General features: G+C 56.3%; 5 protein-coding genes across 5 annotated transcripts; 2 read left to right on the forward strand and 3 right to left on the reverse strand. All coding sequences in view use genetic code 12, as the record gives it.

Annotated features, from left to right (window-relative positions):
* Positions 1-639: 639 nt before the first annotated feature.
* On the forward strand, positions 640-1,959 carry NCS2 (Ncs2p; the record flags this gene model as incomplete). The annotated part of the gene is made up of 1 exon (XM_034156894.1): positions 640-1,959. The coding sequence occupies one exon, from the start codon at positions 640-642 to the stop codon at positions 1,957-1,959; it is 1,320 nt and encodes a 439-aa protein (XP_034011083.1).
* An 888-nt stretch (positions 1,960-2,847) lies between these two features.
* Positions 2,848-3,846, reverse strand: ARC35 (Arc35p; the record flags this gene model as incomplete). The annotated part of the gene is made up of 1 exon (XM_034156895.1): positions 2,848-3,846. The coding sequence occupies one exon, from the start codon at positions 3,844-3,846 to the stop codon at positions 2,848-2,850; it is 999 nt and encodes a 332-aa protein (XP_034011084.1).
* Positions 3,847-5,359: 1,513 nt separating this feature from the next.
* Positions 5,360-6,895, reverse strand: DIURU_004064 (SNG1 family protein; the record flags this gene model as incomplete). Its single annotated transcript, XM_034156896.1, has 1 exon — positions 5,360-6,895. The coding sequence occupies one exon, from the start codon at positions 6,893-6,895 to the stop codon at positions 5,360-5,362; it is 1,536 nt and encodes a 511-aa protein (XP_034011085.1).
* Positions 6,896-8,769: 1,874 nt separating this feature from the next.
* On the reverse strand, positions 8,770-10,725 carry DIURU_004065 (serine/threonine protein kinase; the record flags this gene model as incomplete). Its single annotated transcript, XM_034156897.1, has 1 exon — positions 8,770-10,725. One exon carries the CDS (start codon positions 10,723-10,725, stop codon positions 8,770-8,772), a length of 1,956 nt encoding a protein of 651 aa, XP_034011086.1.
* Positions 10,726-11,636: 911 nt separating this feature from the next.
* Positions 11,637-13,943, forward strand: RTT101 (cullin; the record flags this gene model as incomplete). The annotated part of the gene is made up of 1 exon (XM_034156898.1): positions 11,637-13,943. The coding sequence occupies one exon, from the start codon at positions 11,637-11,639 to the stop codon at positions 13,941-13,943; it is 2,307 nt and encodes a 768-aa protein (XP_034011087.1).
* Positions 13,944-14,044: the final 101 nt, after the last annotated feature.

Here is a 14,044-nt window from a genome sequence, read left to right on the forward strand (position 1 = left end):
TCCCCTTTCCCGGGTTCGGATCGAGTTGTCAACCGTATAAGCGATATCTGTTCTCGGTAACAAGCCCGCCCAGGTGTACTGCTTTTTGGCTGAGAATTGCGTTCGAGATTTGTAAAACCAATGAGGTCGCTCAAAAGCAGGTCCAAGGTGTTAGCACCAATGATGAAAGAAGGGTTAAAGATCTCGCGCTTTGCCGTCGAATTCACCGCCAAAGCCTCTAACGTCTCATAAATAACTTTTACATTGTCTGCTTATAATTATGAAGAGACCGTAGCTTTTACCACCGGATACTCATGGCCCGAAGACAGATATGTATCGTACACTAAATCCATGAAATGTCTCATACTTGTTCTTATCGACGAGTGTATTTCAATGCGTCCTACTACTCCTCTCAGACGCTTACAATTTGTTCTTGCTTATTCGCAGATATCGACGGTAGGCGGCTCTCTTAGTCTAAAATCGTTTGTTACAGGTAGAAAAATGGATAACAAAATAAACAAAATGTATGATAGAGTACGTAGACTTTAATGGGCTTAAAATGGCTATGTTTGCATTAAAAATCTTAGAAAAATACTCATAAAATACGTATACCTTAGAGCGCCTTATCTCACCAAATTGGCGATCGCGGGGTCATCGCGGATGGCTACCAGTGACCCCGTTGTCTGGGACGTTGGCTCCCAGGCGTGTGGCAAGTGCAAGCAGCGTGATGCCGTGCTTATCGCCCGGCGGGAGCCCTACTGTGGCGGGTGTTTTGTCCGCTTCATCCGGGGGAAGCAGCGGAAGCCGATGGGGGCCGACGACCGCTACCGCGTCCGCTACCACCGCCGCCCCGGCGACGACCCCCGCCACCGGGTGGCGGTGGCGGCGCTGGGCGGGGTGTCGCTGGTTGTCCTCGTCGACTGTGTGGCGGGGATGCTCCAGGACCAGGCCCACGCCCATAAGGGACGCACGGGGTTCGAACTCGTGGTGGTGACGATCGCCACCGACGACGCCGACGACACTGTGAGCGCCCGGCTCCACCAGCTTGCCGCCCGGTTCCCCGAGGTGTCGGTGGTGGTCAAGCAGGTGCCGGTGGCCAAATATATCGACGACAAGACGCTCTACCGCCTCCGGATCACCCCGGAGTTTGCCGCGGTGGTGGGGCCCCCCGTCGCCCATCCCATGACGGTGGGCGAGTTGCTTGCCATGTGTGTCAACAAGCTGAGCGGCGAGGACCTCTTGGAGGTCGTGCGCCACCAGTTGTTGCTTGAGTTTGCCGTTGCCGAGGGGTGCCACACCGTGTTGTACGGCCACAGTTTGACGCGGATTGCCAGCGACATCATCGCGTTGACGGTGAAAGGGCGCGGGCTGGCGATCTACCGGTCGCTCAACAACCGCACCGAGACGGTGGCGGGCGCCGCCGCCGACGTCGTCGTCATGTACCCGTTGCGCGACGTCCTCGGCGCCGAGGTGAGTGCCTACGCCAAGGTCGCCGGCCTCGACGAGTTGGCGGCGACTTCGGGGGTGCCCAAACTGAAAATCACCAAGAACTTGACGATCCGTGACCTCACCGCCAACTACTTCGCCCGGTTGGAGGCGACGGGGTACGCGCTGACGGCGCTGGCGGTGGTGAAGATCGGCGATAAGCTTGCGCCCCCTAAAGGCGAGTCTCAGGGGACGTGTGGCGTGTGTGGCATCGAGGTCTACCACAACCCCCAGCGGTGGCTCCAGCGGATCACGGTGGAGCTGGCGGCGCCGCTCGACACCGACGACGAGCGGGCGAACCTCGCCGCCTACGAGGCGCTGGCGCCAGCGCTGGCGGCGGCGGCGGCGGGTGACGGCGCCGCCCTCGAGTTGTGCTATGGGTGTACGGTGTCGCTTAAAGGTGCCGCCGCCGACATGGCGTGGCCGGTGAACCCCGAGAGGTTGGGCCCCCGATACAACGCCGACGACGTCATCAACGAGCTCTCCTTGGAATGATCGAATAGAAAAGAGAGATGTTTGTATTCCCGAGCCTATACTTGGCAAGGTATCCACAATTGCCAGTAGTTTCCGTAGTATATAGAACCAGTAATTCAGTATCCATATGAATAAGATAATAGAGTTGGTAAGGATACAATTCACACATGTTTTACATTATAAAATTTCACTCTTGTTTAATCTAGACGACGCCTTAGAGATAACTCAAGTGTACCATATCTCGACGACTCTAGTTTACATCCAATGGTATCAGGGGCAAATATATGCCCGTAGTTACTCAGCAAAAGCAGGTTACTGTCATCCACTCCCCCAGGGAATCGAACCGTGGTCTTTTCCGTAGGGGCATGGTAGCCATTACAAACAGACGCTTGGTATACTCTTTGATCAGATCAATTTAAAGAGAGTTTTCTTTACAAAATTCACTGGAGGCCGTTAGTAGTGTTCTTGACCAGTAAATATATATTTCTCTTGAATACATGACAAAGCAAACAAGTCCAGTACCACCGAATAAATCGCTGTAGATAAGAATGATACAAAAGATACTACTTGCTGTATGCTCTCACTTTCCAATTCAACAATCTTAAACTCTGTCTACTGGTTTATTTGGATTCGTTGGAGATATCATCCCTGTCTTATGTTTGCTATCTCTATGTATTGTATCCTAATTAGTGGTTAAAGATTCAATTTACTTACACTAATTCAACTTTTTCTTGCTCATCTTCACTTTCCAATTCAATAATCACACTCTGAATACTAGGCCACTTACCGATAACATCAAAAGCCTTGGCTTATCTAATGAGAATAGTACAAAAGATGCTACTTGCGTTTACTTATGTTCTTGTATGATTTTTAGTTACTACCGTGGTGTTTTCGTGTCTCGTGAGCCGGCTACACCCGCTGTTCGAAGCGGCGGCCGGTGGCGGTCTTGCGCGTCTTGTCGTCGTCGTCGGCGTCGGGTTTGGCCCGGTTCAACACCTTCAAGAAGTCCTTGACCCGGGTGCGCATTCTCGAGTGCATGTAGGCCTTGAAGCACTTGATGTGGTAGTGGAAGTAGTCGCGGAACACCTGGACGTGGGTGATACAGTACTCGCGTTTGTGGGGCAACAAGTGGCGCGGGAACAACACCAAGGTGACGTAGCCCTTGTTGTCGTTGTGCGCCGCGGGGACCAACGCCGCGATGTCCAGCGGGGCGTCGCGGTGCGAGTACAACACCTGGGGGGCGTTCTGGACCCGCCGCTTGCGGGCGTCGACAAACTCTTGCAAAAACACCTTGCCGAAGATCTTGTCGGTTTCGTCCTGGAACACCGTCGAGAAGATCACCGTCACCCGGTCAAACAGCGGCTTGATGTAGATGCCCTCGTCGTGGCCGCGGTACTTGATGACAAGCACCGGCTCGTCCGCCAACTGCGCCTTGACGTCCTCGGCGTAGGTGTCGACGTTGCCGTACTCGCGGGCGAGCTCGTCGTAGCGGGCAAACGCCTGCTCGAACGGCGCCGCCATCGCGTGGCGCTTGAGGAGGGCGATATCCCCTACCGCTTCGGCGACGTAGGCGGCGTCGCCGTGGGCGCCAAGGGCGCCGGTGTCGACGGCGAGGGTGTAGTTGTACCCCTGTTCGGGGGCCGCCGCCACCGTGATCTCGGGGTAGCGCCCGTACTTGCTGTCCAAGTAGGCACGGGCGCCGTAGCGGGCCAAGTCGTCCCAGCACTTGACGTAGAGACTGATGATAAGCGTCGTCTTCGCCTCGGGCGCCGTCGACACGTGGAAGGTGCAGAAGTCAAAGTCGGAGACAATGCGGTCGACCAGGCGCAACGGCTCCCCCTGCGGGTGGTGCACCCGTTCGTTCACCGTCTTCTCAAGCAATAAGTTCGTCTGTTCGATCTGGAGCATGGCTGGACGAGTGGTGTGCGAGCGATTGTCTCGCCGCCTAGTGCGCGCCTAGTGCGCGAGGGCGCCAGGGTGACCAGCGCTTGCGGCGGCGCCCCCGTACTAGTGTAGGAACTAGGCGTGAATTGAAATCATCATTTGAGGAGAGAGTGGGCACCAATGGTTAGACCCCGATTTAGCCGCCACAGTGATCGCATCTGATTAGTACCCACAAGCGGGCGATTGCGACCGCTTGCGACCGCGGCAATAGGGGCAGCGACAACAACGACAACGCCACCCGCCCCCCTTGAGCCAGCGACATCCAGTAGTTTAACCGTCTTTGTTAGTCTAGCAATGCTCAATTGGAATGGGGGTCAGTGGCAGTGGCGATAACGACGAGGAGGCTGAGCAATTAGAATGCCTAGATCGTGGGCAAAGAGGCCAATGGGGACGGGCTCGGCACCTCTCATTAGTAACCGCCCCGTTTGTGACTCGCCCCTGTCCCTCCGGAGTTTTAGACCACCCGCGGCCAACGGGCATCCCCCCTAGCCACGTGCACCTCATCTCCCCGTAGTGCCGTAGGTAAGAGTTGTCGCCGTCGTCGCCATCGTCGCCACAGTGCTTGTCGTCGCTCGTCGCCAGCCACACGGCTACGGGGCCACAAAGCGCCAGGGCAGACGACAGCAACGGCCCCGATGTCCGATCGGGGACAAACCCAAGAAATTCTTGGTGGCACAAACGGCTCCATCACAGGAAAATCTTCCCTACGTCAAGCCTGATGTCACCGGCGCTTGGCTATGCACCTTTACATGGTCTCCCCATTGACGTGTGACAGGGGGGGTTTCACATCGATTTTACAAGGCCCTCCATCTCAGCCGTAGCCGTTACGAGTAAGGAAAACCGTATCTCGAAAGATATCAGCCCATCCGTTGTCGGTAGCAGATCCGTAGTATTGTTTATCAGCGCCGCCGGGACTTTGTGGGCGGCGAGACTCCCCTCCGACGTTTATAACCCCTATTACGCCATGCCGAAAAAATAAAATAATCCCTGAGTGGGCCGCACACGGAATTGGCAAAATAAGGTTTTTTTTTTTTTTGGTTTGCAAACGCTTCCCATCAAGGTAAGTGGGGCTGGATTCGACACCGGAGTTGTCAGCAGATCGTGCCCAGCCGCCTTCACCTGCGGTGGTGGTGGCTGCGAGCGTTCCCCTCGTTAGTGGTCGGTAGTGGAGCCTTAGCCTCACCCCGTCGTAAATAATCAGGGTTATGTACGCGGGAAAATCATTGCCCCGATTAGAGGTCAAGATTATCGCCTACTGAGTGAAAGTGGATCGATTGCCAGCGATTGTGGCGGGGCCCTAGGCCACTAAACAGAGATAAGAGGCTAGCCCGGGTTGTTCCGGATGCCAAGAAATAGAGTATAACCCGTGAGGTACCACACTTAATCGCGCGTCGACAAACCCGGCGGTGACGCACTACGATGCATAACGATGTCGTTGACCAAACCTTACATTTGAGATAAGTACAAAAAATGGGGGCTACACTTTTTCTTGAACTGCCAATTTTTGCTTCGCTGCCGCGGCGGCCTTTTTCACCTCGGCTCGGCGCTGCATCTCTTTGGCAAAGAAGGGGATGAGGAAGTACAACACCGTGTTCGACACCACCACCCACGCCACAAGCACCCCGTAGCATCGGCCAATGTGGCCCTTATAGGTGTCGAAAAAGATCACCTTAACAATTTCGTAGCAGTTGTAGATGGGCCACGCATAACCATACCGGTAGAAGGACGCCGTGAGCGCCATCGGCGTGTAGGTGGGAGCAACGTTAGAGATGACCCAGAAATTCAACCAGAACCCAATCAATGTCGGCAACGTCAAGATAAACACATGCGCCATGATCTCGTTGACGGTGCCCACCGCCGTCATCGTCAACCAGTTCGTCATCCAGTAAACGACAAACCCGGCTCGGCCAAACGCTCGAGTAAAATCAAGCTGGAAGGCAAGCGACACTAGCGAGTAAATCAACGATAGCCACCAGTACGACATTACCAGACAGAAAATACGGTACGCCAAGTAGTGGCGCTGCTTCAACTTGGCGTCGGCCACCTGATTGTGCAAATCGCGGAAGATATTGAACTGGAATGACGTCACGAGGATCATGTAAATCAACCCCACTTGTGCCGGCGCAAGTACGGTGGGTTGAGTCACGGGTCGCAAGTCCTTAGTGACGATCGTCAACGGCTGGCTGATCAACAGCCACCCCTCCGTCAACGCCCTCGAAACATTTTTGCCATTCTGCTCCATGTAATGAATAATGCGACCCGTCAACGAGTCCTGATCGGCCAAGATCATGTTTTGCACCGCCTTGCAATTTTTGACAATGATGGCGGGAATTGCCTGGAAGTCCCGCCCCGACTCATAAACCATTTCCCACGTCTCTTTGCTGGTAGAATACGACGTGTTGCCTTCAGACAATGCCTGATAAAGGTTATAGGTAGCATCCTTTTTAACATGCAACGCGCCCCACCACTGTTGTTGGTGCACCATCTTATCAATGGCTTCCTCGACGGTGGTGGCCCCTTCTGGCCAGATTGAGGTGATGTTTTCTGGGGTGTAGATGTGCCAATCACCTAGTTTGCGAGCCTCAGGCGTGGCCACTTCGCGAATGAGTCGGTTGCCGATGATCGGGGGCACCCCGTCGATGGTTTTGGTGTCCTCAATCATCACCAACATCTTCAAGTACTTCTGATGGTCGATTTTATGCATCATCGACCCCCAATATATCGAGTAAATTCCAAGCATCGACGCTGCCATAATTGCGTACATTATGACGATTTTCATGGTGATCTTGCGCCGGATGGGGCCAAGATGGGGGTGGAAAAACAGCTTCCCTTTCTCTATCATTGTCGCAAGCGAGGTTGCCGTCAGCATTTGCGTTGACACTCGATGGAGGGTGTCTTCCGGTTGTTTTGCATCATCGGTATCGTCGCCATGATAGGCCACGACCTCGTGTCTAATGCTGGAGACGCCGTTTTCAATTGAGTATTTGGTGGAGTCTGATGAAGACGAGTTCATTTGATGGAGAGATACCAGCGTTGGCTAGAGATTTATACCGTACCAGCCCTAAAATTCCCGCCTATTGTTTCCGCTGATCATAGATATATGCAAGCCACACAAGATACATTAAACTACGAGTAGTTAACGCAGATAAAGACATTGACCCCGCTATTAAAGGAGTAGCCGTTCGGTGTCGGCATCCCTCGTCGGTGCCAATGTCATTTACTAACTTTCAGGGTCTTCTTCGACGGAATCGGAATACGAACCGTTTGTCGCCTTATTTTTTGCACCACTGGTGGTGGCTTGGCCTTAAGCCAACTTGCATCAGGCTAACGCACAGGGATGGCTCGCTGCAAGGGAACAAAGACGCTGCCGGTAGGTGCATATTGTGACACTTTTCGATTATATGAAGTCTTGGCATCGGAACGTGGCACCACCACGACCCTGGCGGTCGCCCATGTCTAAGGTACCGGGCAACGCCGTCAGTACTCATTCAAAAGTGCCGGTTTCAAAATTTTAATTTCACGAAGGGCGGGCGGCGACACTTTGTGGCGGATATGTACCTCGCCGGCTGGTGGGGTCAAACCGTCGGGAGTGTGAGGTGTGGGTCTCGATTGTGTAATCTCAAGGTTTGTGGCAAACATCAGCGAGCAGGAAGGCTGTGCAACCACAAGTGGTTAGCAGCGCCTGCGCGGACTATAAGCTGCACGCACCTAAAGCCACTGCAGCGAACAAATCCATCGGGGTCGTCCGGATAGGTGCTCGGAGCTTCGTCCGAGGCAGCGGACAATGCTTGCTCGCCAAGGTAGGCGGAGCTTTTGACGGGGTGGCGATAGTAGTTATGGGTACCATTTGCTGATACCTAGGTCGGGGGTATATACTTTGGTGACGTTGATTTTCTGAGGATTTCGGCTTGATGGAAGTACCGGATGTCGTCGAAGTCTCCTGACAATGTCGATAACCTCACCGTTTACCGCCACGTGTGGGGCGGTGAGTGGTTTTCTCCCTACGGGAGGCGAGGTACCGGTAATTGTTTCGCTTTTCACCTTAGTGGCTATGCTTTCCCACACCATCAAGCTTGTCGGAGTTTTTGCGACGTTCTCCAAGAAAAAAAAAACAAAGAAAAGTAATGCTTAGTTGACAGGGGACGATGGCGCTCACGGTGACTAAGCCTTTAGTCGGCTTTGTTTGGTTTCCCTTGGCGAAAGTCTGCTACATGACTGCTACCATTGTCAGAAGAGCCTAAGCAGAGAAGGTTTCTTTTCCTATTACGCTCATGCCAATTCCGGCAGGCCCCGAACTCCGAAGGCACAATTTTTCATGCCCATCAGAAATGACTCAAAATATCCCCGATGCGACAATGCGTCCTCTTTGGGGAAGCTCAGGGAACGTAGCAGTTTAAGGATAAAACTCCCGAAATTACTTCGACAAAAACGTTGTCTAGATCGATGGATCATAGACATTCCCGCCTCAGTCGTGCCTTTAGGGGTCATTGTGGAATCAAGGTGAGCACAAGCCTTTAACTACTGGGGATCGACACTACCATTGTTGAGGTGGGATGAAACTGTGGCGCAACCAGCATTTCGTCTGGGGGGGCAGTATTTTGATCTGATGTCCCCCATTGGATTTACACAACTTTACGTAAATTAATAGGAGCCGACCACAAAATTGCCTCACTCGCAATCATTGTTGCAAATCACCATTGTCTGTTATTGTATCCAATATTGTAAAGGAAGCGGCAATTCAGGCGTGCCCCGCTTCGGCTTCTGGTCGGTAATGACGTATCCCGGCAAGTTTACGGGGGCGACACAACGCCTCGATTTACGATCGCCCTACACGGTTATGTACGGATGGGGTCATGCAAGTGTATAGTACATCTAAGAGGTATATGTTCAGTGGTTGTGGTGGTGGTAGTAGATCTTGTTTTTGCCGTCGCGGTCGACCTCACGCAGCCACCCGGGGATGTCTTCGCCGCTGCCGCCGACGGGCCGTTCCAACACGACGTTTTCGAGCCCGAGGGCGTCGGCGAGCCACCGGTGGTTCACCATGCCGCCGGCGTCGGCGCGGGCCTCGGGCTGGATCGCGAGCATCGGCATGAGGAAGTCGGCGATCTCGTCGGCGTCGGTGGCAGCGAACTTATACTTTTCCACCAACACCTCCTTGAGCCCCCACGGCTTGAGCTTGGCGATGCGGGTGAGGTCGCCGCGGGTGTTGAAGAACTCCTTGGTGTAGAACAGCTCCTTGAGCATCTGGCGGGGGAACGGCCCGATGAGCTCGATGATCTGGGCGATGTGGTCGTCGTCCTTGGTGTAGGTTTTGCCGTCGCGGGGGTCGAACAAGTAGTCGCCGGTCAAGAGCTCGAAGATGAGACAGGCAAACAGCCACAAGTCGGCCAGCGCCCCCCAATGGTACCCCAAAAGCACCTCGGGCAGCCGGTACTGGCGTGTCTGGATCTCGTCAGTGAAGTGGTGGTTCACCCAGCACGCGTTGCCCAAGTCGGCGATCTTCACCGAAATGAGCTCATTCTCGTTGATGATGTCGGGGGGGACGGCGCCGGCGTCGTCCACCGAGTAGCCGGTGGCGGCGGTGCCTCCGGCGCCGATGGTGGTCCCCAGGATCAGCATGCTCAGCAACAGCAGGTGTAGGGGGGCGTCAGCGGCGGCGGCTTCCTCGGCGTGGGCCATCTCGATGATCAGCCCGTAGGCGCCGATGTCGGCGCCCAGCGCCAGCATGAGCGGCAGCCGCACGGGGGTGTTTTGTGTCAGCAGCGACAACCCCCTGACGTTGGTGAACGACTTGTTGAGGGTCCTGAGGGGCGACGGGAGCGGCTGCGACCCCGTGATCAACGTCTGGCGGCGCGAGCGGCGCCCGTTGCGCCCAAGGGACGGCGCCGCTGTAGTTGGTGCTGGCGTCGCCGCCGGGATCAGCGTCGCTTGCGCCAGGAACAGCAACTGGTGGGCGTCGGCGTCGACCAACAGCGCCGCGCTCGCCTTCAGCCGCCGCAGCGCCTTGCGCTGGAGCCGCTGGTGGGTCTCTTCCTCCTCGACTAAGCGCACGATCAGCTCGACGTCGCCAATCTCGATGAGGACGTTCTCCGGCTTCATGTCAGTGTGGATGACCTCGCACTTGCGGTGGAGGAAGTCGAGCGCCAGCAACAACTGCTTGGCGATTTGCTTGACAAACACGATGGGGATGCCGCGGTGCTTGTACCGCCTAATGAGGCTGAGCAAGTTCTCGCCCAACACCTCGAACACCATCACCACGTGAGTGCCGTTGGTGCCCTTATGGGTGAAGGTGTCGAGGAGCTGGATCACGTGGTCGTGCCCGGGGTGGAGGACGTCCAGCGTCGTGATCTTGTCCAACATCTTGATCTCGTCGAGCGCCGTCTCCGTGTACTGGCGCGCCAGGCGCACCACCTTCATCGCCACATGGCTGTGCTTGTCGTTGTCGCGGGCGAGCCACACCGTCAGGAAGTGGCCCCACCCCAACTTGCGCACCAAGGTGTACTTGCCGTTTTTGTAGGTCTCGCCGATGAAGCACGGGTGGTAGCCGCCGGGGGCGTAGTCGTTCAAGTCCTCTTCCTCGAGCGGGTTGAGCGGCGGGCGCGCGGCGGCGTCGTCGTCGCTGTCGCTGTCGCTGGCGTCGGCGCCGCCATCAGCAGCGCCCCCGCCACGCGGCGGCACCAGCGTCGCCGTCTCAAGATTGCCGGCCACCAGCGGCGCCCCCGCCAGGATAAGCGTGGGGAGGCGCAACGGCGCCGGGGCCAGAGCCAGCAGCGCCGCCGTCGCCTCGCCGGGCGCCAGCTGCTCGGACCGCTGGATCCCGAGCGTCAACTTCAGCTTGTGCATTCAGTACGCCCCGCAAGTGTCGTCAGATAGGAGCCGATGGTGTTGCGGGTATGTGACGGTCACAGGGATGGGGGAGGAGGGGGAGGGGAGTCGAGCTGGAGGTGGTGGGCGGCGGAGGGGATGTGTTTATCAGAAGCTTTTTTCCCAGTGCGGCGTTTAGGCCGCGACTACCATACGAGGCGTGTGGTTACCAATTTAGTACGACACCGAGGCGAAGAAGAGGATGATGAATTTACTAGTATCAACGAGGAGAAGATGATATTAATTCATTGGTGTTAGGTGGTTATTTGTTGTTGTTTTGTTCTCCTATTTTGGTATTATATTTGAGAAGGTTTTGACGAGTCTGTGTCGATGAGATGAGCGCGGACAAAGTGACACTGGCCACAACCCTCGATGGCGTACTCAGGCCAAATGTAACCATTGTATTTAACGTTAACTAGTGCAGTTTCGCATTGACACTAAGTAGATATGGAAAGTGTGGATGGATGGTGAGGCATACCAAGCCCTAACTGGACTCTAGCAGAACGCTTGTTAAGTACTCGTTATGGTTTCACGCTGAATTAAATACGTTCTAACATTGTGTGAAACTGTAACTTCAACGTTTAACCCCTCGTGACACCTTTCCCCTTCATTTGACCATACATCGATGAGCCTGTTCTCGAGAGCTTGCACTCCAGCAACATTGGTCTTTGCAGTTGGGTTGGAATGGCCTTATATCCGATGAATAAAATACTAGTTACTACGGCATTCGTATCCACCGTAGGCGTAAATTAGAAACCAACACTTCCGACTTTTCCGACACATTCGACACTCCGACACTCCGACACTCCGACACTCCGACTCCGACACTTCCGACACTCATAATATGTCACATCGCACGATCGCGATCTCGCGCCAGACCACACCCCACCATGGACCCGTCGCCGCTGCTGGCGCTGGCGCTGCCGGCGCCCCCGCCGCGACGAGCGACGCTGCTGCCGTCGTCAGGCCCCCGGCGCCTGCTCAAGCGCCACAAGGCCCTCGGCACCGCGACCAGCGCCGCCGCCATCGCCGCCGCCCGCGCCGTTGTCGCCGCCGCCGTCGCCACCATCGTCGCCGGGGCGCCGCTCGCGACCAGCTACAGCGACGCCTACGCCCACACCGAGCGCCTTTGCCGGAGCAAACACCAGGAAATGCTGCAATTGGCCGACGCCGTCCTCGCGGAGATCGGCGCCGGGTTCGCCGCCGAGTGGCAGCCGCAATTGCGCCGCCTGGTGACGACGGCCGGAGGCGCCGCGGAATTTATCACGGTGTTATCTCGGTGGCAGGCGATATCTGAAACGCTCCTGAAGGTGCTTTTGCCGCTCGACCGCGGCTACTTGCGCCACCACCTGACGAAACCGAGCATTCGGCGCCGGTGTATGATGCTTGTGGTCGAGGAAATTAAGGAGCACACCGCGGTGTTGAACCAGTGGCACTTGGAGATGGTGATGGTGAAACAACCGGTGACCCTGGCGGCGATGTCGCAGTTAGTGTTTCAAGTTTCGGAAGCGCTCCCCGAAGCCAAACTCCGCACCAGCGTGCTCGAGCGGCTTGCCCTCGTCTATACTGAACGCGGCTCCCAGTGGCTTACCACCGAGCCAAACTACGTGGCGCGCTGCCTTTCGGAGATTGCTTCCGAAATCAGCTACTGGCAGCGGTGTGGCTATCCTCAGTCGTTTGTCAATGACTTACGCAAGCGGCTCAAATGGGCGGTGGTATTCTCCCACTTTGACGCCGTCGCCGCCGCTGCCCTCCCGCAATTGTTGGCGCCCGGCGCCGCCGCCAGCACCCTCATTAAAGCGCTCGTCGCCATGTGTCGCGCTGCCAGCGACGACTACGGCTACGACGCCGTCGCCGCCCTCCGCCACCAGGCGCAACTGTTTTTGACGCGACAATTCGATGACGTTATCGCTACCCACACCCGCCGCAAACGGTTTGTTTCAGACCTTGTTTCAGCTTACCACCAGTGGCGCCACCGGTTTGCTGCATTTACCGACGCCGAACCGCGATTAGAGTACGCATGGCGCCAGCTGTTTACCCAGGCGGTCAACGGGCTGGCTTATGTCAGCAAGCACGTCGCCCTCCACCTTTGTCGCCACTGTGACACGTGGTTTAAACACCACCCGACGCTGTGGGCCGAGTTCAAACGCGAGGTGTTGGTGGTGTTTGAGGCGCTCAACGCCAAGCTGGCGTTTGTCGCTAGTTACCGCCAGTTTGTGGCGAAACGGTTGTTACTGGTCGACGGGGTGGGACCCGATTACGTAAGCGAAGAGCGCGGCGTCGTCGACGGGTTCGCCGGCGTCATCGGCGACGACGACGCTAATATCGTCGCTATCCGCCGCATGGTGACCGATTGGGCCACGTCACGCGACCAGTACTCCCACCTCTACGCTAACGACGATGACGTTAACCCCGATAATATTGACGTCAACGTGCTTGTGCTTCGCCACGACGACTGGCGCGACGTGCCGAAACCCGCGGGAACCCCTGCGTTGGTGGTGCCACCCGTGTTTCAAAAATTGGTCCACCGGTTCGCCCAAGACTACGCCTCCACCTCCCAGCGCCACCAGCGCCAGCGGCTCGATTGGACCAACTGGTGGACGCACAAGGTGACGCTCGCCGTAGCGTTTGACCGCGGCACCCGCGAAGTGCAGGGGAACATGGTCCACGCCAGCGTGGTGGCGCTCCTCTGCGCCGGCGGCGACCCCCAGCCGCAGTATACTGAGGCGGAATTGACTACCAAATTGGGGGTGGAGGCGGCGACGACGGAGCGCATTGTCTCGCCGTTAGTGGACAAAGGGCTTATAGTTTGTGACCCCACCACCCAGTTGTTGCGGTGGAATTTTGCGTTCGACGATGGTTCCGATAAGAAGATTAAACTTAGTGTGGGTAAGGATAAGGCGCTGGCGGCGCTGGCGCTGGCGACGCCCTCGGAAGCTGTTGCCGACGCCGCTAATGCCGACGCGGCGGAGTTGGCGGCGCGGCGCCACCAGTTGCAGTGTCAGTGCGTGCTTATGCGGGTGATGAAACAGGAGCACCGTTTGGGGTATGCTCAGTTGATGCACCGGTGTCTCGACTATTTCGAAGCGCAAGGCCAGCTGGTGTCGCCGCGCCAGCTTAAACGCGAAATGGACGCCTTGCTCGCCGCCGACGACCTCAAACGGCTCGACAACGGCGACATTGAGTACGTGCCGTGACCCCCTGGCGGAGTCTTTGTGGGCTCCGAGGGCTTCTGGCGATTAATTACTCGAATAGGCTTGAAACAGGCACCATTTTCACTGCCATGTGATATTTACAC

The sequence above is a fragment of the Diutina rugosa genome (genome assembly GCF_008704595.1).
Source record: "Diutina rugosa strain CBS 613 chromosome Unknown scaffold13_size251220, whole genome shotgun sequence".
Classification (NCBI taxonomy): domain Eukaryota; kingdom Fungi; phylum Ascomycota; class Pichiomycetes; order Serinales; family Debaryomycetaceae; genus Diutina; species Diutina rugosa.